The sequence below is a fragment of the Lampetra fluviatilis genome, chromosome 10, assembly GCF_964198595.1.
Source record: "Lampetra fluviatilis chromosome 10, kcLamFluv1.1, whole genome shotgun sequence".
Lineage (NCBI taxonomy): Eukaryota > Metazoa > Chordata > Hyperoartia > Petromyzontiformes > Petromyzontidae > Lampetra > Lampetra fluviatilis.
The window spans coordinates 3,333,060-3,356,066 of NC_136284.1; the positions used below are offsets into that span (position 1 = coordinate 3,333,060).

Consider the following 23,007-nt stretch of genomic DNA (forward strand, 5'->3'; position numbering starts at 1 on the left):
CACACACATACATGAACATACATACACATACATAAACAACTATATATACATAAACCCACACACACATATCTAGACACACACACACATATACATAAGCTAAAACAGAACAAAAAGCGTCCCCTGTGTAGCCGGCAAGTGGTGTCAGCGAGCACCTATTAAGGCCGGCACGCCGCACGAAGAGAGAGAGGGGTGTGGCCAGAGCAACGCACGACCACCTTTGTCTCCCTCGGGCTGAAGTTACTCGTCGCGACCGGGTGTGCTCGTTTAAGGCTGAGTCGACGTAAAACAAATCCTGGAGAATGGGTTCAGATATGACTCGTCACGGGACTGGACTCGAACTCAGATCACCGGATTCGTAGCGCCGTAGTCTAACCGCTCAACCGTCGCCATCCATATACATACCAAGGACAAAGATCCCCCGTATAGCCTGTGCAGACTGTCGGGGCAAGTGCTATTAGCGAGCCATCTATGAAGGCTGGAACGGCACACGAGGTGGGTGGCCAGCACCACGCCCGAGCGCCTTTGTCTTCCCAGTGGCGATGTTTAGTACACACCGCACCAGGTACTCATTTGACGCTGAGTCGACCTAGGGAAGGCCCGGGACCGGTTCAGATATTCATCACTGGTGTTGGCCGTGAGCGCGAATCGAACTCGGGCCACCGTATTCGTAGCGCAGCGCGCTAACCGCTACACTACCGCACCCCGCTCTACACGTAAACACGCTCACACACACACACTGACACACACAGACCTGCGTTGCTCGGCTTTGCTGAGTGAGACGCCGCAGAAGGCGGTGCGCAGGGAGAGAGCCGATCTCGCCTTGGCACGACGTGTCCCAGGGTCACTGGCCGTGACCTCAGCATCCGCGCAATTCTCACCACGCAGCGGCAAGCGGCGAGAGGCACCGTGACCTCGTCACCCAATGCCCCCGTGAATCAATGCCCGGTGACCCCGTCCATGTCGCTTCTACCCCCACCGCCCCACCAACTCTTTACGCATCCACGGTGTTGGCAGTGAACGCGATTATGTGGGTGGTGGATGAACGCGGTGGTTTGTGATTGTCAGCGGGTTGACACGTGCTGTGCGAGCCCGCTGGACTCCGTATGAACCGTCATACATTTATTTAGACGTTATATGTATATGCACGTACAAAAACATGATACGTACATTAAATGGGTATAATAATAAGACATTAAATTTAGATTTAAAGCTTTCGTGACTGCAGGGAGTCATCTTCTTGGTTCTTTCGGTAAAGTCACGTAGGATGGAAATAATTATTTTATTATGTTTTATTTTTATTATTTTATTATTTCCATTCTACGTGACTTTACCGAAAGAGCCAAGAAAATAAGACATTACTTAGGAACAATTTTTTTACGAAATTGTAATATTGCGATTGCATATTAGGTACTATAACTGTGCTCTGTGTTGCACGGATTATTTTCTATATTTAATAGAAAATCCATTATCGTCCGTAGTCAGAGATTAAGGACTACTGATCTCAACGGACACTCCACTTGCCCATGAACACAAGGTCACGTGCAGGCTTCGTCTCTGCGGTGCATCATTAATGAGTTCATTGTGACTCTATTTGGGAATAATGAACGCTTCCATACACACATCACCGATTACGCAACACCACACTCAAACACGGGGAATTATGTATATATTTATATGAATGATGATAACATTATTTACATAATTATAATGCCATCTGAACAATATTTACATGCGCATTGTCGATCAACGGCGACATTAAACACAGATTACAATGAAGCGTACGAACGCCACCACATATAACCTCTAACGAGTTTAAAGAACGCATGGCTCTCCGTTCAGAAGTTACCAACCGCATTTGGTGGTTGTTCTTGTTGCGACTAACACTAACGACAGCACACGCAGTCTACAAGTTCCCTTCTCGCTACAGCTCACGCTGCTGTCACGCCTGAGCCATCGCGAGGGAGTGAGCAGCAGCAGCAGCACGAACGCTGGGGATTCTCTTCCATCGCTGGCGGCGCGCTCCCCAGGCAAGGCGCGCCACGCCGTCGTTGCTGGCCGGTTGACACCTCGAGCACCACTCTGGTGGCGGTGGTGGCCTCTCTCTCAAAACGGGGAGTCCACCACCCCTGTTCTACCCGCACCCCACTGCCGGCCACACCAAGTGCACGATTCCATCCCTGGACGGAGTTAGCGCGCTGGGGCGCGGCTCAGACTCGCGGAAGAGAATCCCGCGTCACGTTCACGCGCGCCCACGTGAGCGACCGCGCTGCCGGGGTGCGTCGGCTCTCCTCCTCCTCCGCGTCCTCCGCCCCCTCTGCAGCCGCCGCCGCGGCCGCCTCCTCCTCCTCCCCCGTCTCTCCTCCTCCTCCTCCCAGAGCCCCCCCCGTCCTTAGCCTGTCTGCGCGGAGCCGCCTTCGTGGCGAAGCCCCATCGCGCCGTGCACTGCGTGCGCCATCGCGGCCTCGCCTCCGCCGTCGTCGCCTTTAAATCCGCCAGCGTCACAACTTGAGACAACCGAATCAGCTTACGATCCTCTCTCTCTCTACCTGCCTGTTTGCCTTTCTCTCAGCCGTCAGCTCCTCCGCCGCCGTCCGAGCCTCGCCTCGCTGCTGAGCCGTGAGAGTCGCGGAACGAGGGACCCGCCTCGGGGAACCCGCGGGGTCCGTGACGCCACAGACCCCGCGCAGGGGTTCATGCTGGCGCTCAGCCCCGCAGACGCTAGCATGGAGCAAGGATTCCTCCCCCCGTCGTCTCACGCCAGGATGCCGAGAGACGGCTGCCCTCTCTCCCCGGGGCCACCGCTCGCGCCCTGGGCCTCGGGCCCCCCTGCGTCCCCCCACCAACTCGCGGCCTCCAGCATGGGGGGCTCCGGGGGGCTGTACGCGGGCAAAAAGCGCAAGAAACCCGTGATACGAAGGTAACCGCGAGACATTGATGCGGGGGGCGTGGGGGGGTCGGTTTCACGGGAGTTCTCTTGGCCAGTGGCGTAGCTATTGAGTGTGCAGGCGGTGCAACTGCACCGGTGCCTACGGGGCCGGAGGGGGGGCCCCAAGGACCGGCCACTGAAGTGGAAGAGTAATGCATTGGACAGCAGCCCCCCACCGTCCTCCCCGTGCCATGCCTCGCAGTAGGAGGAGGCACGCGCCAGACGACCCTAACGCCATTGCGCCGTCGGTGTTTACCGCAGTCGAGAGATGGTCTTTCTCGTCAGGGTTTACCCCAATTCCACACATCTTTTGATATCAATAGACGATCGTTGAGTGAGTAAGTGATGGACATTCTAATTCTGTGCCGGAATGTTTATGGAGCTCCAAAAAGTTGGCACGGGCATTATAACTCGAATAATATATATTTTTAAAAACTTTAAAAGTTAGTCACTCTTGAAAAAATTAAAAGGTTCGGTCCGAATTTTCAATTGCTTCAACCACTCGTGATACACGCTGCAAAGTAGACGGAGTCTGTGGGGTGTGACGCTGAATCAGAGAGGAGAAAGCGTTCACGTGCAACTGACTTTCCTTTATTCAACAACACTGGGAATTTAACACGAAGTTGGCTTTTGCGATCAATATTATCCATAAGAGGGTTGTTTGGGTCAGATCGCGTAAATATAATAAATATAGATTGTAAATGTTGTGGGTTTACTCTCCAACACACAACCGGTGGGGCTGTACTCGTAAATAATTGCCACGTTTTGTTTACGTGACAAAACCATACCAATTGGCTGTGTCGGGTGGTGGCGGGTTTAACGACACACTTTATATTTACGCGATCTAACCCCCTAAACAAACCTTTATTATGGATAACACTGGTAATTATTGCCCCCAATGATCAAACAATGACCCTGATATAATAATAATGATCATCATCATTGTAATTCCAAACATCTGTGCCCCTTTTATAAACTATTCGCTCAGCGCACCCACCCGCTGCCCTGTGAGCCCTGCGGTAGCCCACCGGAGAAGCTAAACCCTTTGCATATTGTGTGTGTCTGTTTCGAGGGTCCATTTAACAAAACTCCGTAGGAGGTTTTTTTTGCGGTATAATACGCGCCGTGCATAGATTTAAACGAAATACACGGGGACCATTCGGAACAGACAACAACAACCACCGCGACGTACATTCCATTCGTCAGCTTCCATTCGCTCAAGATATATATTGCATAGAACCCTTTGAAAATCCACTGCTGGATGAAATGGCTTCATTAGGCAGTGCCCGTCGCGGTGGGGAGGGCGAGTAGGTGGGGGTGGGGGGATGTTTGACCATATTTCACCACGCATGCCAGTGACCGGTTAGTGAAGGGGGAAGAGATTTGTCGCTGACCCAGTGCGCTGATGATGCAACTGCATCGACGGCTCATGGACCGTTGGGGGTGGGGGGTGAATTAGTTAAGGGGTTCATCTTGAATTCATCGCAATCAGGGTCCATGGCAGCAGCGCTGCGCCACTCATTTCTCCTCCACGTGCTTCTCAAGTGCTCTTCATGCTCGGTGTTGGCCGTGAGCAGAAATCGCGAACTCAGGCTCGCTGGCATCAGTGCAGCGTGCTAACCACTGCGCCACCGCTCCACACCTCCGGTATATAGAGAGCATGCAAAATGAGCGTGGGAACCGAAAACGGCTGATATTGATAATGAAATGTAATACTAATAATGATTTAAACTTCGTAAGCACCTTTCACCCGGAGGTCGCAGGCTGCTGTGCGGATCTAAAAAAAGCAGAACTAAATTTAATCACAAAAATACAAAAAAAAACCCGCGGTTAAAACCAACACACACACTAAGAGCTGCTCCCCGAGTCCGTGAGACCCTAAGCGCAGCGTCAGGGGGGGGCCCTAGCAGTTGTCTCCCGCACACCCCGGCAGCAGGCACGCAGCGCGCACTCAGTCTCGTGGGGCAAATGAAGGGGAGGAGGAATTGGGTTCGGATCGCCAATCCACTCGCGACGAGACTCCACTGCTGGATGAGTGGCTCCCTCCCCACGCCGTGTCAGTCACGGGTGGGTGCGTCGGTGGGGGGGTCGACCACACTTTCACCGTCACATTGGTCAGTTGCCGACTGGTGAAGCGGCGTTGGTGGTGAAGAGCAAGACCGGTGGAGAGATATCGATGCTGGCAGTGGCACGGAATGTAACTCGGATCGGCTGCCGGATTTGTCGCTCAAGATACTTGCGTCACCGCTCCACGCGTGCAGAGCAACACAGGGGGGACGCGAACAGAACATTGGTATCGGATCATGGCGTGTTGAAACGAAGCACACGAATAAGACGCGAATCGAATGGGCGAAACGCGACGGGTACGTTGGTGAGTAATGGCAGGCAAAGGAGGGAACGTCGTGGAGAGGACGAACGCCGCTGCGGAGATGGAGCGATGCGATTAGTTTCAAGTGCTAGAGTGAGATGGAATGTGGAATTGCAGGGCCGTGAGGAGCGGCGATGGCGTGGGTAGGAGGCGTTGATTCGACAGCGGATAGAGACAGTGGATGACGACGATGCGTGTGAGGCTCAGAGATATGCCAATCGCTGTGGGGTTCCACTCGTGTACAGTACGTGGCACGTGCTGTGTGAAGAAACGCAACACGTGCACGGGCGCGCACACACGTGTCGCATGTCGTGCACGCTGCATCGACGTGTTAAGCACGCCAGATACACACGCGTGTACCGTCGTGTCTTCCCGTTGCTCCATCTCTCCGTGTCTCTCTCACCTTGCATCTCTATCCCCGTCTCTGTTTCTCCATCTGTTTATCTCTCCCCTTGCCGATGTCTCCGCGAGCTTCTCTCTCCCCCCGTGTATATCTCTCCACGTCTCTCCACGCGTGCGCACCTCCCTGTTCGCTTATCGTTGAAAAACAAAATGCACAATCATGTCCCCGACTTTTCCTTGATCCACTCCGAGCTGAACTGTGCGCGATTCTTCTAAATTCCGTCGCCTCCACCGCGGAGGGGACAAATACACGAATGCCGTGGTCGAAGGTTATCTTATCGCGCGCGCCGCAGTGTCTGTGATGGTCTGCGCGCAATGCGGGAGTTTTACGATCCCAGCGGTGGCGATGGTGCTGGTGGTGGTTTTCTGCACCACTCAATCCAGGAGCAAAATTTGATGCGAATAAGGGTGGTGACGGTGCTGATTGTGCTGATTTCGTGCGTCACTCAATCTCGGAGCGAAATTCGATGCGAGCGGTGGTGGTGATGGTGCTGGTTTCCTGCACCACTAAATCTCGGAGCGAAATTTGATACGAGTGGCGGTGGTCATGGTGGTGATGGTGCTGGTTTCTTGCACCACTGAATCTCGGAGCGAAATTCGATGCGAGTGGCGGTGGTCATGGTGGTGATGGTGCTGGTTTCTTGCACCACTGAATCTCGGAGCGAAATTCGATACGAGTGGCGGTGGTCATGGTGGTGATGGTGCTGGTTTCTTGCACCACTGAATCTCGGAGCGAAATTTGATACGAGTGGCGGTGGTCATGGTGGTGATGGTGCTGGTTTCTTGCACCACTCAATCTCGGAGCAAAATTCGATGCGAGCGGAGGCAGCGGCCACGCCACAACAACAACAACGGTCATCGCAGCGTAGTCGTTGGCTTTACGCGCCAGACAACAACACGAGTTATGACAATGAAATCGTGAATGCAGTCGTGCCGTGCGACTCGTGTTGATGCGATGGGCAATTAAAGACGCGTTAAATCATCCCGCTTCTGCGTTGCGGAGTTCTGTGCTTGCGTATGCTGGCAGCAAGGAATGTTCAGGGGCTTCGTGCGAGCGTCGGGGTCTGCTGGCCACGGACGAGAGGGCTTCAGAAGAGCGCCCGTGTGGTTTTGCTGTTCCTCCTCCGTTGAGGGAGCGCAGACTTGCCGTGGTCGACTCTACGCTCTGTAGTTTACCGTTGGTACGGCTACTTTATTACACACAATGGACAGGAAGGACAAGATCAATGAGCTCGCATAATGCGCATGCATCATGTACGTTGTTGACTCAAGAGCGCAGAAGGGTGGTCACCACATCTACGCCTCTAGGGAACGAGGCAGGTGGACTTCTCCACAAATCTGGCTGTCGCCTGATGAAGCCGGTTGTAATTACTGGCGAAACGTCGTACTCAGATTGTAAATCTTGTGGTTTGGCTCTCCAACACACCGGTTAGTGCTGTACTAGTGACGAAGTGACACGTTCTGTTTACGTGACAACCCTTACTAGTTGGCTGTGTCGGGTGGTGGTGGGTTTTAACGACACAATCGCATTACTTGTATCGAATGCAACAACAAAAACTTGTTGCATGGCCACAATCGCATTAACTGTACCGAATGTACAGCAACATCTGTGTGTCTCTATGGCTTTACTGTGTGGTCCATAGTTTGGGTTGTACGGCCACAAGCGTAACACTGCGGCTTGAGTCTTTTAATTAGTTTATTTTATTTACGAAGGAGATGTTGTGAGTCGGCCATTGCAGAGCTACACAGTTTGGTTACAAAGCTGTTCTTCATCAGGCGCCATCAACGCTCAAAACCGCTGTCAACCTCACGACCCCAGCAGCGCAATTCGAGTTTACATCTACCGCAGCGTTGTCATCACGTCCAGAGGAGCATTGTTCATTAGCGATCAAAACACAAAATGAAACCCCACAAAATACCAGCAACAGTATCCGCATATGATCGATCAATCGGTCACGCTTGTCCATATTTCATTTCACGGAGCTCCGTGGTCGTCGCTTCTTGTACATATATATATAAAATAAAAGACGTGGTTCGTTTTCTTTGTTGCTGTTGCTCTGGAGAGCGGAAGATCGACGATTGATGTTCGGTCGCCCCGCCGTCGATGGCAGTGTGTGGCTTCTCCTCCCGGCAGCTCGCGTGATAGGCCCTGCCACCTTACGTGGGAGTGATTTACACGATCACGGGACCCTTTCTCCCCAGCATCAAAGCATGCAAAAATAAAAATAGGTTTTTTACCCTTTCTGGCAATGAAGTAGGAGGTGATAAGATGTTCAAACGCCAAATAGAAACCCTTTTGCGAGGAATCAAGTTACTACATTAACCAGACGCAGTACTACTTGTGGTGAACATGCAAACTAACACGGCTCTGATGCGATTATATATTTGTTCCATTGTGTTTGTGCTGTTCGACTTTTGGGGTTGTTCTCTGGCCTGACACTGGTCGTGAGACTGGGCCACAAAGAAGGCAGTTGTCTCTGGTGTAGGCCAATCAGTCAAAGACGATGCATCAGATAATGCAAGGCCGTAGCCTTGGAGTCAACATTGGGGGGGGACCAAATCTTCCAGAAAAAAAAATCTCAATTTTAAAACTCATTTCCTGCCTAAAATATTTTTCAAAAATCACTAACACGTAGAATGGATTTATTTTTTACAATAATGTCTAACAGTGTATTGTATTGCATTGCTCTGTTTTTTATTTTTTCACCTTTTCTTGTTTCATGGTATGTAACGGCAAATATTAGGGATTAATAAAGTACAACCATAACCACAATCATATAAACATAAATCTTTTTTACAGCAATATATTTGGGGGGGGGGACATTTTGAGCATATTTGAATATGTATGTGTCCCCCCCCCCAATATATATTATAATTACGGCATTGAGATAATGATCAGAGCAAATTTGTTTGCATGTTCACCAAGTACTGTGTTTGTTAATGCTGTACTTGTTTTTACATCTTAACACCTATTTATTGACAGAAAGGGTAAAAAAAACAATTCTTAGATTTTCATGATTTACAGTCTTGCACCGATTTACGTCTTCCCCCCTTTTACGTCATTTTGCAAGTACGTCGTCACTTTATTATCAACACCGCTACCCAATTCGCGTCGCCTCGACCCCACACACGCACACTCACGTCGTCGCTGACTGCATCTTCCGCCCTTTCTCTCGTATCCGTCGCCTCCACCCATTTGACCCTGTACAGCCGCTTTGATTGACGTCGTTTCGACGTTCGTTCGTCGAACATTCATTTCAGGAACGCATCACCCGCACGTACACCGGGGCGTCGCTGGAATACACTTCAACTTTTCCGCATGTCACGTGAAGTTGGGAGCTTTAAGATGTTGCTGTTGTTGTTGAGTGCAACCTGCCACTTCGTCTGTGTCTCCACGTGTTCGTAGATAGTGCAGAGTGGTTATTTTCGGTGTCACGTTTTGCTGTCACTTGAAAATCAACACCCTGCGTGTGTGTGTGAAGATTTGCATGCACAAATGTGTGTGTGCCTATGTAACCCTGGTCATGTGTGTGCGGGGAGTGGTAGTATAACGGTTAGCACGCTGCACTACGAACCTGGCAACTCGAGTTTGATTCCCGCTCACGGCCAACACCAGTGACGATTATCTGAAACGGTCCTGGGCCTCTCCTAGGTCGACTCAGACTCAAATGAGTACCTGGTGCGGTGTGTAAACATCGCCACTAGGTAGACAAAGGCAGCATGTGCCGTGCCGGCCTTCATAGGTGCTCGCTAACAGAAGTTACACACGTCTGCATGATTACCCACCCATTTGTGTAAATATGCATAGTTACATGCGTGTGTTTGAGTGTGTACATGTACATAGCAAGCAGTGTTACACGTGTATGTATGCACGTGCTTAGTTACACACTTGTGTGTGCAGGGTTACATATACATGCATATCGACGTATAAATACGTGTGCGTAGCAATGCATGCGCACACGTCTGTGTAACCCTGCAAGTATGAAATACAATTGAGAGCCTGTGTGTGTGTGCAGCTTTACACAAACACACAAAGATCAAGATCCCCCATTTAACCGTTACGGACTTTTTGGGCAAGTGCTGTTCGCGAGCACCTAGGAAAAGTGGCACGGCAATGTTTACCCCCTGCACCAGGTACTCATTTGAGGCTGAGTCGACCTAAGGAAGCCCCAGTAGCAGTTGAGATAATCGTCTCTGGTGTTGGTCGTGAGCGTAAATCAAACGCCGGGTCGCCTGGTTCGTAGCGCAGCGCGCTAAACTTCTCAAATGTGTACCTGCTGTGTTGTATAACGTACAATGTATTTACAAAGACACAAATCCCCCTATAGCCGATAGCCTGAAGCGACTTTTGGGGCAAGGGCTGTTAGCGAGCACCGAGCGTATACACACACACACATTCACGCGTGTAACCCTGCACAACACCCCCCCCCCCCCTTCGTGTGCACCTCGCAGCCCTAAGGCGGAAGTGGTGGTGCCCAAGAAGACGAATCCTTCCAAGCGGCACCGGGACCGCCTCAACGCGGAGATGGAGCGCCTGGCCGGGATGTTGCCCTTCCCTCCGGACGTCATCTCCAAGCTCGACAAGCTCTCCATCCTGAGGCTCAGCGTCAGCTTCCTGCGGACTAAGAGCTTCTTCGGCGGTCAGTGAGGACCTACGCGGGTTTCACATTCCTTACCAAGTCATATTTTAGCGTCTGCGGTCAAAGCGAGAGGTATGCTGCTCGTGGTGGGCCAAGTGTGAGAAAATGCATTCTGGGTCGCTGGTAGACTGGAGGAGGTGGCATGTGACCGGATGGATGTGGTGTGCCGGGTGCGGAAATATTTTCCGGGTTTCTGACAGACTGCATTAAGGCATGTCGTTTGAAAGCCACATCCACGGTAACAGGGTATACTGGATATGGTGTGCCGGGTGTGGGATTTGTTTACGAGTCGCACAGCCGGACAGACCCAGCTGATAAAGATCCGCGCGCGCTGAAGACGCAACGGGCGTCCGCGTAGTTGACGGATTAATAACGCAGCATCCTCGAAGCCCATCCTACTCGGATGAACAAAGTCATTTTCCATTTTCCCCACAGAGGGGATAGGGAGGGAGCGAGGGGATTTGAGAGGAAGGGCCCAACGCACTAAGCCAGAGAATTTGTAAGATAAATTAGCAACGCTTAGCAGAGGAACACGTCATTGGCTTTGCCCTGTAAAGGAAAACAACATGTAGGACGGGGATGTTTCGGGCATTCGCCCTTCTTCAGGGCAGAGAGCTAGAGTCCAGAGAAGTTTTACTCATAGTTGGAAATTGAACCCTTCCCATTGGTCGTGCATACACGTACGGCAGCAGGCGGCCGTCACCCCCCACCGCCGGCCCTCCCAACCCACTCGTTCGCGCATGCGCAGTTGAGCGAACGGTGCGCCGATGAGATTGAGCGAGCTCGAAAGAGGCGGCCCGGGTGGGACACGTCGGTAGAGGGGGGCGATGGCCGATGGTCAAGACCAAGGATGGAGTGGCAGCCCACAGAGGGAACGCGTCCGAGGGCACGTCCACCGTGACGGCATTGCGTGGCTTCGAGGGATGCGGTGGCGAATTGGGAAGGCCCTCATCCAGCAGTGCATTGGTCATGGCTGATGACGATGAACGTTTTGGGGCAATGGCCTCCATCAGAGGTGCTCTCTCTCTCAATACCGCGGTGAGGCAATGAACGTGCCACAGTCAACCCTGCATTCGCTCGCAGCATCTATAATTCATTTATAAATTAGAAAACATTCTGAATTATTCACGAACGCAATAGTAAATTGTTTTAAACCGAGCGCACGGTGAATATTTTGCTGATCGCAAACAATGTTTTGATCATACTGATGCAATAGGTTTCATTGTGCCGATTTGAGAAGCGAGATTAAAGCAGTCGATTCAGTTGGCTCGGATGATGATGATGATGAGTAATATATATAATTATTTATCCTCACGATTGCATAATCGTAACCCTCGAGTGCAGCGCTCGACCCCGTGGGACACGTGATGCCCACTGCTCAGATCCCGGGCTCCAATCCAGGTCTCAGCCGTCTGTGATTAGACTGCGTTCCCAACTATCGTGAGCTGATGGTCCCAGGCCTGTCACTGGTGGTTTACATCGAGACCAATAGACTCACATGGAGACCCTTAGTCTCACAAATAGACCCACAGACTAATATAGATACCCGTAGATTCCCACAGAGACCCATATAAACCCATATACTCACATAGAGACCCATATACTTAAAAAGAGACCCATAGACCCACATACACTGAGATGTAATAAAGTTGGGTTCTCAAGTGAAGTGAGTTTATGGGCTCGGCATGCATGACGTAGCTGCTCGGGTTAAGCAGCTCGATCATGGCACCTTCGTTTTCCTACTTTGATACTGCCAAAAAGAGGTGCCATCATATAACTGCTCAGCCCGAGCTATACATGCTCTGATACGTACATTGTCTTTGGATTGTTCGCCTTCTGGCGTTCTCTGATCTGCCACTGGTGAGGCGAGGTCATTAAGAAGGTTGTAGGCTAATTAGTTTAAAAGACAATGCCATCTATTTTCAGAGAATGTTTGTGTTTGCGTGTTTTGGCACAGGTACGTGTGGTTAATGCAGACTTGATGCCTTGCAAAAGGTATCTTATTGGTGTTTGACCATCTCAACACCGTTTAACACGTAGTAGGCTTTCGCGACCAATATCATCCATAATAGAGGTTTTTGGGTTAGATCGCATAAATATATAAATGTGTCGTTAAAACCCGCCACCACCCAACACAGCCAACTAGTAAGGGTTGTCACGTAAACAGAACGTGGCCAATTCGTCACTAGGACAGCACGCCGGTGTATTGGAGAGCCAAGCCACAACATTTAGAATCTGAGTACGACATTTCGCCAGTAATTACAACTAGCTTCATCAGGCGACAGCCAGATTTGTGGAGAAGTCTTATTGTTTCGTTCCTTACATAGAGGCGTAGATGTGTTCTTGCACAATGATGGGGGGGGGGATTACTGAGGCAACGTACATTATGCATGTGCATTATGCGAGCCCTTTGAACTTGTCCTTCCTGTCTATTGTGTTAAATAAAATAGCCCTACCAACGGTAATCCCTATTGAAGTACGCTGCCCTTTGTAGGCATGCATTTAAATAATGTATTATTTGATGATTCGCTTCCACACAGCACTAAGACGGTAGCTATCCGAACGGTTAAAGTTATTCTGATTTCTTTCAATTTCGATAGATTCTCTAATTTGTCTTGGCCAGTAGTAGCTAGTTTTGCAAAAAACTTCAACATTATCAAAATCAATTGAGTGTCCTTGTTGGCACGCGTGTTTTGCTACTGCTGACAGTTGCATTTGGGAGTATTTATCTGATGTTCCTTTAGTCTCGTGCTGATCATTCGTCCTGTTTGCCCAAAAGAACATTTACCGCAAGTGCAGTTAATCCGGTACACACCTTCTGTTGATAGCTTCGGTAATACATCTTTTGTACCAGATATTAATTTGTTTTTCCAAACATCTGGCTAGTTTATCAGTTACTCCCGCAATGACTGGTATTTTGATCATTTTAAGTACTTGGGCAGTTTCAATGCTCTTGTCATTTGATTTGGTTTTGGTATTCAATGCCCTGCTGATTTGTGCATCATTGTAACCGTTCATTTGCAGCGCAGGATGACTAAACTAGAACATTTTTAATTATGTTACCAGGTGTAAGGCCCCCTGAGCAATGTAGCTCTTTTTCAGAAGGCACCTGCTTATCACCCAAATTGCTTTGTCACGCAGAAACTTGTTGCAGCAGCCAAATACTCAAAAGCGACGACAAAAACTACCCCCCCCCCTCTCGGTGAGCGTTAAGCGGCCGTCAAACGGCGCGTCGGCGGTGGTGGTGCTGGTGGTGGTGGGGGCCACGCGGCGGCCGCCGGGAGGGAGCGGCGAGGAGCCAGCCGGGCCCTCTGGGCCGTGAGTCACCGGTGGCGGCCTCCGTCACAAGCGCGCCATTCTCACAGGAAAGAGAGAAATACAATAAAAAAGAGCAAAGCCTCAGACCCTGCTCTGGCTGCTGCTTGCGAGCGTCGCCCTCGCCACGGCGGATCTCGTTCGTTCGCAAAGGGAGCTTCAAAACTGCAACGTCGTTTCGTTATGCATTTTTAAAAATATATATAAATAGTGTCGAGTGAACCCAGTTGGATTTCCCGGTCACGGTTGATGTCTGTTGGAGAGTGGCTGTCTTTGGACTGGCCCTTGGCGATCACTGTGTCCGCCAACTCGCGTTGAGCAGCGTGGTGAAGCATGGCCAGACAACGACGGGCAGCATTGGGAGGCAAGCCTCCAGCAGTGGACTAATAAGAGGAGGGGTCAGAAAATGGAAGTCATCTGTGTATATATATGTTTTTTCAAGAGTGGCTGGCCAGTTCCGTTGTAAGAAGTGTTTTGTACATGCGAGGACACCTTAGGAAGTCAGGAGGTGAGCCACGTAAAGCACTCCTCCTTTGCTCGATGAGTCAGCTCGTGGCTGCTGAGCAAGTGGTGGAAATCCCCCACATTTCTCTGACAGGGGTCATTCTCCACATAAAATAACAACTGTTGACTTCCAACAAAGCTGCACCCATTAATCCACGGGGACGTTGACTGTGCCCTTCATTTGTGTATCTGTTCGATCACTTCCTGGGAAATACTCGTCGAGAGCGATGAAAGTTTATTTCGGTATATTTCGCCCCACGCGCCACCCACCTACACCACCGCCGCCACCGAACCAACGGAGAGGCGCTTTGCTCCGTCCACGGGTCCAAGTGAATCAGCTCCCGCGACTCGCGTCCCCCGTGCCATTCTCTCCACGTTGCGTAACCGCCTGAAGCCGCAACCTGCACGCAGCGAGCCGAGACCCCACCTAGCGCCTCTGTCGCGGGGGAGCTTTGCGGAGGCTCTGATGAATGGTTTCGGGTTTTCCCTCTCCTGTTATGCGACTCGATTCATGGGCCAGACGTCTCTGTCGAGTGGTGCCCCCCCTCTGTGGGCCACGGGAGCCTCTTACCCGTGCCAGGTTTTGCCCCCCCGGGCACCTTCGCCTCTGGTGCTGGGACAAAGACAAAACTCCCCCGTGTAGCCTTCAACAGACGATTGGGGCAAGTGCTGCGAGCGTGCACCTGTGAAGGCCGACACGGCACACGAAGGGGGTTTGGTGACCAGCACCACGCCCGACCGCCTTTGTTTCCCCAGTGGCGATGTTTTTTACACACTGCATAAGGAACTCATTTGAGGCTGAACCGACCTCGGGGAATCAAACTCGGGTCACCGGGTTCGTAGCGCAGCGCAGTAATCGCAACACACGCGCACGCACGCGTGTCCGGGGCGAGTTGACACAGTGGGAGAGCACAGATGGTGCATCCGATTAGAACGGTTGGCTACGTACGGTGCGAAAGAAGTTCAACATGCGTTAACCCATGGCACCTGGCTCTGTGCCATGACCTCCTGCCAGCGAGTCTTCCACAGCTCTCGTGGCCTCGAAGTGCACCTAGACTGGCACCAGCGCTGTGCTGAACTGTTGTCACTGCTGTTGTTGTGTGGAGGGCGGTCGCGTAGTGGTTGGTGCACTGCGCTACGAACCCGGCGACTTGCCAGTGCTGAGAGGTCAACTAGATCAACTCAGCCTGAAATGAGTACCCGGTGCAGTGTGTAGCCAGGGGAGACAAAGGTGGCCAGGCATGTTGCTGGCCACACCACCTCCTTGTGCGCGGTGCCATCCTTCGTAGGTGCTCGCTGACAGCACTTGCCCCAACAGCCTTTGTAGGCTGAGCGGAATCTTTCGCTTTGTGTATTTGTGTGTTTGTGTGTTACAGGCATATTGTACATCCAAGCCGTTGCATCATTTGCAGGAGTAGACTTAGCAGCCCGTTGCGTGCCGCCATGTCACGGGGAACAGGACAGTGGAAGCAACGATCATCAGGGAGAAAGAAATGTTCTCGCAGTGAGGAATCACACACGCTGGCAACTCAGCCCACTGAGGGAGCCTCCGCTCTGTTCGGGGATTAGACTGCCCGGAGAAATGCGAGCACACGTCAAAAACGGGCACATGTGCTAGGGCGAGATAACTCCTAAAGCGCTTAATTGAAAGTATCTAATTGGCAATCTCGCCCCCCCCCCACCCATCAAATGGTACACATCTGAGTGTTGTTATCGGGGAGATGTTGGGAGTTTCACAACGATTGGTATCGTGGCGTTGTCGTTTTCATTAACAAAAATCGTCAAGTGTGCTCAGAGCACGCAGGCAATAAGACTTGCCAGGCATATCGATAAGCAGCCGATGGCAAACTCTTTGAACAATCTTAAAAATTACAGAAATAAAACTCATCATCATCATACGCCTTGGTCAATCTACTGCTGGATGAAGGCCTCCCTCAAGTCGTCGCCACCGCTCACGATCCTGCTGCACTCGAACGGCCGTCACTGCTCCATCTCCCCGATAGACGTCCTCTCGGACTCGCCCCATTCCTTGGCTGCCCATTGCCGCTCTCATCCTCGACCATCACCATCGCCACCTCCGATTAGCTCGGCTGGCTACCTACGGTGAAGCTCAACAGACATCATCAATAAAAACAAACTGCATGACAAATTACAAACACAGTGACTGAACCCTCGCCATGACGATCCCCGCCGAGGTGCGACAGCGTGTAATCGGCAACCGCACGCTGACCCCCCCCACTCCGCCGCAACCAACCTCGCCTTCCCCCTCCCTGCCCGCGGCGCTGGCGGTACAATGGGACATTGTTGGGCTGGGAGCAGCCGAGCGTGTCGCAGGAAGGGAGCAGCGCCGCGAGCGGCAGTGCGGGATTTTGAGGCCCGCATGAGAGGTGCCTCGTTTTGAATGATTCTCATTTTTACGCCCGTTGCGCAACGTGTGCAATGTCGCGCAATTGTTCAAATGTTTTCGTGCACATTAATGACCGACGACCGAGAGAGTGAAAGAGTAGGGCATTTGGGCGGAAAAATCACGGAATGAAAAGCCATCCGCGCAATCGTGCTCGATGAAAAAGCGTTCACGGTTACGCAATTTGTTTTGGGTGAAGACGGAGCCAATGCAAAGTGCCATTTGTGGGGCGGCCCCATCGATACATGGTGGTGAGATGTTAACTACCTCACCTGGTATGGAGGAGGTCGTGGGTTCGATCCCGACCCTGTCTGTCGCCTGTATATTTTGCCTTTGCATGTTCTTCCCGTGATCACGTGAATTTTCCTTTGAATCCTCTGGTTTTCCCCTCCACATTTAGAATCAACATGCGTTTATAGCGTAGTGACATCGCGGGATGTCAACATGTTGGGTGCAGTGCCGGCCCTAGAGGGGCACGGCGTGCCTTGTAGCGACATCGCGGATACCACAGTGGTGTGGGTGTAGTACCGGCCCTAGAGGGGCCCGGTGAGCGCTGAATGACAGCGCTGGATGGCACCACGCTTTGCGTGCAGCGACAGCCCTACAGGATAGGGTGTGTGAGTGCCGGCCGAAGGATGAGATTTCTCGAGGCCATGGTACTCTGGTTGACCCGGGAGGTCACGTGACCAGGTAAGTCTACAAAGGGGCCCCAAGAGGGGGCTAGGGGTGGTCACGTGGTTGGGACCCAGATCCTTCCCGAGGATTCTGGAAGGTGGTCGTGGCCAAGGGCGGAGCCGGCCACACCACAGATAATCTAAGCCAGGTCCCGAGAGGAACCAGGGTTGTTGTTGTTCATCTTGGAAGAAACCCTTCATTTACGTTCTCCGTTCAACGAGTCTCCAACACGTGGACCCGGGCCGAAGCTGTTGGTCCCGGTCCGTAGTAGCAGTTACGTTGTAACTAGTGTCGTTAGCCTGGTGGTCACCACCATAGATTGTTATTCTGTTACGGGGAAGTTACCCCGTGTGTTGGAACTGAATACATGTGTTGCCTCCAAGTCTACGTCTGCGATGCAGTTGAACCCATTACAATAGTATTTGGCAACTGCATTCAATTTCCACGTGATAAGCCACTTATTTGAGCTATTATTTGTGGCCAGGCTGCTTCTGAAAAAGAGCTGTGTAACTCAGTGGGCCTTATCTGGTAAAATAAAAAAATGTTTAGTTTAGTTTTAGATACAGCGCACTCGTCGAGAGCTGTTGTAGAAGGAAGTGGTGATGATGGTAAGATTGGGATGTGGTGGCATTAACCAAATATATAAAAGCTTTACATTCGATGAAAAAAAAAGATTAATGTTATTACTCTTTGGTTCTTTCGGTAAAGTCACGTAGAAAGAAAATACATGAAATAATAATAGAATATGACGTTTTGATTGCAACAGGTAGAACTAAATTTGAAAGAGAGACAAAACACAGACACGGAGACACACAGACAGACACACAAGCAGAGAGATACAACACAGAGCCACGCAGAGAGAGACACACAACATAGACACACAGAAGCAGCCTGGCCACAAATAATTTAGTTCTACATGATGACGACCGCTTGTGTTGCAATCGAAACGTCGTATTCTATTGTTTAATTTATTTTCTTTCTACGTGACTTTACCGAAAGAATCAAAGAGTAATTCCTGCAGTCACGAAAGCTTCAAATCGAGTTTATAAATGTTATTATTAAATATTACGGCAGCAATTTCCACACTTTTAAGTTTGAGGCTGGGCGAAAGCACATAAGCGATTTGTGAAAATGAGATGTGGTGTCATCGATGAGGTGCGTAAAAATTAAAACGTTATCAAACATTCGGTGACAACACATAACGAGAGCAGCAGTTACCGATGAAGGAAGCACAACCCGTTCTTACTCGAGAGCTTTAGCAGAAGGAAACGGTGGTGAGATTGAAATTGCGGTAACACTGACGACATTTTGCCGTGATGACCTGATTTCTCGAACGCTCGTGACTTTTGTGAACTCGTCTTTTGGAGGAGGCTAAAACAATGCTTGTAGATTGTCGCACCAGCAGCACAGGCTGCTGGTAACACAATGACATATTTATTTATTTTACAAATCAGCTGTTCTGGTCACTGGGCGCCGGTCCGCGCCATCTCCCGTGCACCCGCGAGGATTCCATCCCTGCCGCATCACAAGGCAGCGGGCAGACAGGGCAGCATTGACGACCCACCACCCTCTCTCAATGCGGCCATTCTCAGAGCCGCTGGGGGCATGTCTCGCTCAAAACCCACTGCGGCCTCTTTGTGCCCCACATTTCAACAGAGAATCAAACTGAGAATTAAATAAGCCGGAAGTACAGTCGGGCTACACCAGTAAAAAAAAGGGGGAAGAGCAAATCTGGGAAGAGAGACGACCTTCGTTGCAGACGCGTTCGGCGTGTCACCGTCTCGCGGACGTTGCTCGCGTTTGTAATTTATGGGGAACTACGGCGGCGTGGCTCGCGAGCGTGCAGGCGGTGCAACTGCGCTGGTGCCCACGGGGCCGGAGGAGCCCGGGGAAGGGGGGGACCATTGGAAGAAGGGACGCAGCAGACAGAGCTGCGTGGGACATTGAGTACAATCTCAACTTCGTGTTTAACTTCTTTAAGTTTGAGGTGTGTCATGTAGGGGTTGTATTTTTCAGAAGCGACCTGGCCACAAATGATCGCTCAGCGAAGTGGCTTATGTGGAAAATCATAGGAGACAAATAATCTCAACGCATGTTTAGAGGACCCGGAAAAAAATTCACGTGACCACGGGGAGAGAGAGAGAGACACACGAACTACACATATACAGCATGCATCAGGGTCGGGATCGAACCCACGACCTCCTACTTTCCTTCACTCCAACCACCTCCCCCCCCCCCCAGCATTCTATGCCAGCTTGGCTATCGGTTTCATATCAAGAGATGAATAAATTTCCATTCAGAAGTTACATTCGGAATGCTGGCACTGAATCGGCCCGTGTCAGAGAATTATCGACTTGGCATGCGCACACACGCACGTGAGCCACGAGTGATAGTTTCTAACTTCTGAGCGCTGGACTTGGCGACAGAGCGGCAGCGAGGTCACCACGAGCAGAGCACGCGACAGGCTGATGCGGTCCGGTGAACTGGTACGCCCCTGAACGCCGTCAGTTTGTTTTTCCTTTCGGCACGTTGGCGTCACGGGTACGCCGCAACCAACATTTACCGCCCCGTCCCAAGTTGCGCCGAGGAGGTGATGGTGGTGCTGTTGCTGTTGGCTGCTGGTGCTGCTAAAACCTTCTCCTCTCCTTGAACTCGCTGCAGCCCGTGTGGTGACGGTGCTCCCCACTCCCCCTACCCACACTGCTGTTCAAGAGCGAGTTCTGGGATTCTGACCTAGCGACGACGAACCAGCGGTAACAGCTGCCCCCCGGGTCTACCATGTGCGCTGTGAGCAGGAAAACCTTGCGCCCTCTCGCTTTTGGAAGTAATTTTCTTTCCCCCGAAATTATTTTTCAGATGTTTTTTTTTGTTCATCATCCATTAAATATTTCTAATTCGGCCCGCCACAAATACAGGCAGTCCCCACTGGCAACTCCGACGTCGTTTTCCCATAGACAGGAAAAACAGAAAAAACATCACTTGCCGATGCCTTTTTACATTTATCGGCCATATTTAACCGAGTTTAATAGGTAAGCATCCACAAAAAACACTTCCCAACGACGAAAGCGCCAACGAGACCGACTGTTCAAATGCGAGTCATGTTGGAAGATGCGTCGTAAATCGGGGTTTCTGCGTCGTAAATCGATCCACGTAAACGTCGTCGGTGTGGATCGCCGTCAAATCGGACCGCCGTAGACCGGAGACTGCCTCTGATATGTTCACCCGCGTCACCCACGCCACCTGCCCTCCGCTCGCCCCTTGCCCCCAGCGGGGCGGCATCACGAGGCCTCCACGCCATCGGCGGAATCGAGCAGCCGCTATGTTCGTCCTGACAAAGCGCTCGCTCTGTTTAACGTGAATTACGGCCACGCGTGTGCGCGCACGCGCGTGTGTGTGTACATCATTCGCGACGGCCAGGGCTGCGATGATTTCGCAGAGCGGAGCCAAACGACCTCGTATTTCAGAGCCGCTTGTGGAGAGCGTTGAAGCAGCAGCGGTGGCGCCATCGTTAACGGCTCGTACCGCGAACCCAGAGAATCAAGTTCGGTTCCCAGCCGAGGCAAACGCCAGCGGTGAGAGCGATATCTGCAGTGGTCCCTGATCTCGCCACTTCACCGACTCTCAATGACCATCATTGTGAAGTACGGTTGAACAACGCCCCATGGGAGAGGCCATCATCCAGCAGTGGATTTATGGAGAGCCGTGAGATGTTGTTTTACATGAAAGACTGGTACCAGGTTGAAAACAAATCCCTCTTGGCTGACCCGGGTCACACTTTCAAAAGGAACTTGCAATCTCATAGGGTGCTCACGTGGTTAAACAAAGACAACTGAGCCTGATAAACTGAATCATGCCACCGCCAACTTCCCTGTTGGCTGCTGAAAGTCTATTGAGTTAACCCCAACCCCACCACCCGCCCCCACCATGCCATTGACATGTTAATGTCAAGGAGCCGAATTTGGCCGAAACGTTCAGTTACCGACGTGATACGGACACACGTGGTGCTGATGAAAGTGATGAAACCTGGGGTGGAGATGCTCTAGAGGTTCAGCGTGGGCCAACTCTGACAACCGAGACACGTTGCGATGATTTCATCACTTTTTTGCTCTTGTTGTTTTGTTTTCAACGGTAAAAAGATGCGAGATTGGCACGGAGATCGGGAGTTGCTCCGTTTACCGTTTGGTGATCGATGCTCGCCGAGCCGAGCCGCCTGCATCAGGCCTCCGCCCGCTCACGAAGGGGGAGCAGCAGTTTCTGCGCTCGCACACGTTTCGACACCGGCCCGCGCTCTCCGCCGTGCATTCCCCGTCCGGTTCGACAACAAGAAACCGGAATGACAATCCCCAAGCAAAGAGTACATGTTCACCCCATTTTTCTTTTTTTCTTTGCCGCCGCCGCGAGCACGTTCCAAATGTGTGCCGCCGGCTTCGTGGCAATGCACGAACAGAAACACCGTCTGCAGCTATGACCATTATTGCATCACCCCCCGCCCCCCCTCCCGCCTCAGAAGTGGCCGCGGAAAAGATGACGTCGCTAAAAAACGAGCGGAGATTGCATTCAAGGGGCCTCTTTCACTCCCCCTCCCCGCTTTTATAACGTCCTGAAAAATTGCCGTTTGTCATACGTCAACCGAACTGAAATGTAGTCGGAGAGCTATAATTTAGCCAGATCAAGCGATAAGCTCAATTTAGAATTTTTTTTAGTGTGTGTGTGTCATTGGTGACCAGGATTCTACCGTCAAATCATTGCACCTGAGAACCAGTTTAATCGCAGGTGTCTGCCCGGATTTGTACCCTGCATCTCAGGTTGCAGCTCAGCAGTAATGAGCCCTGAACCGTCCGGCCAGCAGCTTGACAACTTAAAAGCTCCAGTGACAAAAAAACATGTTTTTGCTGCAGTGGTTTGGGCAGTAGATCGACTGAAGGTGAAGAATGCTCAAATCTCGTAATCTCGACTCGGAATTCGTTTAAAACATAACGTGGCGAACGGCGTTGCCAGCGTTTGCCCTCTGCCGACTTCTGCTCCAGGGCAAGTTGCTCCTGTACGTTGCGTTTCCCTCTGCCAGTGGAGCCGGCCGCTCCCCGCGTGCTCAGCTTTCAGGTTTCTCGCACAAACACCCACGGGGACAGGCTGGGGGGAGGGGGAGGTTTGCGGCACGCGATAAGAGCGGCGCGTGGCGTGCACCACACCACCACATTGCCTTGTGATCGTGGGTGGCACCCAGTGTCATAGCCACACCGTGGCATAGCCTCTGAGTCTGCCGGGCAGTGCATTTAATTGGGACATTCTTATCACGGGAAGCAGAGTTTATCACAACAGCAGCAGAGGAGGGGAGAGAGCTGCATGTGTAGTGTATTTCACGGGGACACACACTTGAACTTGGAGGCAACACGTTTATTCGACAACCCCTACAGGGTAACTACATAACGTACAACAGTTAACTAGATCCCGACAGGGTAGCTACATAACCGTGTCAGGTCAGTAACGTACTGCCTGACCCACGATGCCGAACGTGACGACCGAAGACTGAAGATCGTAGCACGGCGGGTTGATTCCAGAAGCCAGACAGCCGCGATTGCTCTCGTCACTTCCCTTTTATTCTCCCGAGCGCGTGGTCTCGCTCCGCCTTCGGCCACGCCCCCTTCTGGATCTCACCAGAAGGTTCTTGACCGAGCATCACGTGTCCCTCAAGCCACCCTTTGGGCCCCCTCGCTACCCTGTGCCGGTCACGTGCCCTCTCGGGGTCGCCCAGACTGTCACGTCCTCACATGCC

The 23,007-nt window shown here is 51.5% G+C and overlaps 1 protein-coding gene across 1 annotated transcript in view; it reads left to right on the top strand.

Annotated features, from left to right (window-relative positions):
* Nucleotides 1-2,383: 2,383 nt before the first annotated feature.
* LOC144934426 (aryl hydrocarbon receptor-like) overlaps nt 2,384-23,007 on the top strand; it is a 55,395-nt gene continuing 34,771 nt past the window's right edge. Inside the window, exons 1-2 of the mRNA XM_078860166.1 lie at nt 2,384-2,917; nt 10,149-10,336. Coding sequence (XP_078716292.1) covers nt 2,694-2,917; nt 10,149-10,336 — 412 coding nt within the window. The 5' untranslated portion in view covers nt 2,384-2,693. The remainder of the gene's footprint in view (nt 2,918-10,148; nt 10,337-23,007) is intronic.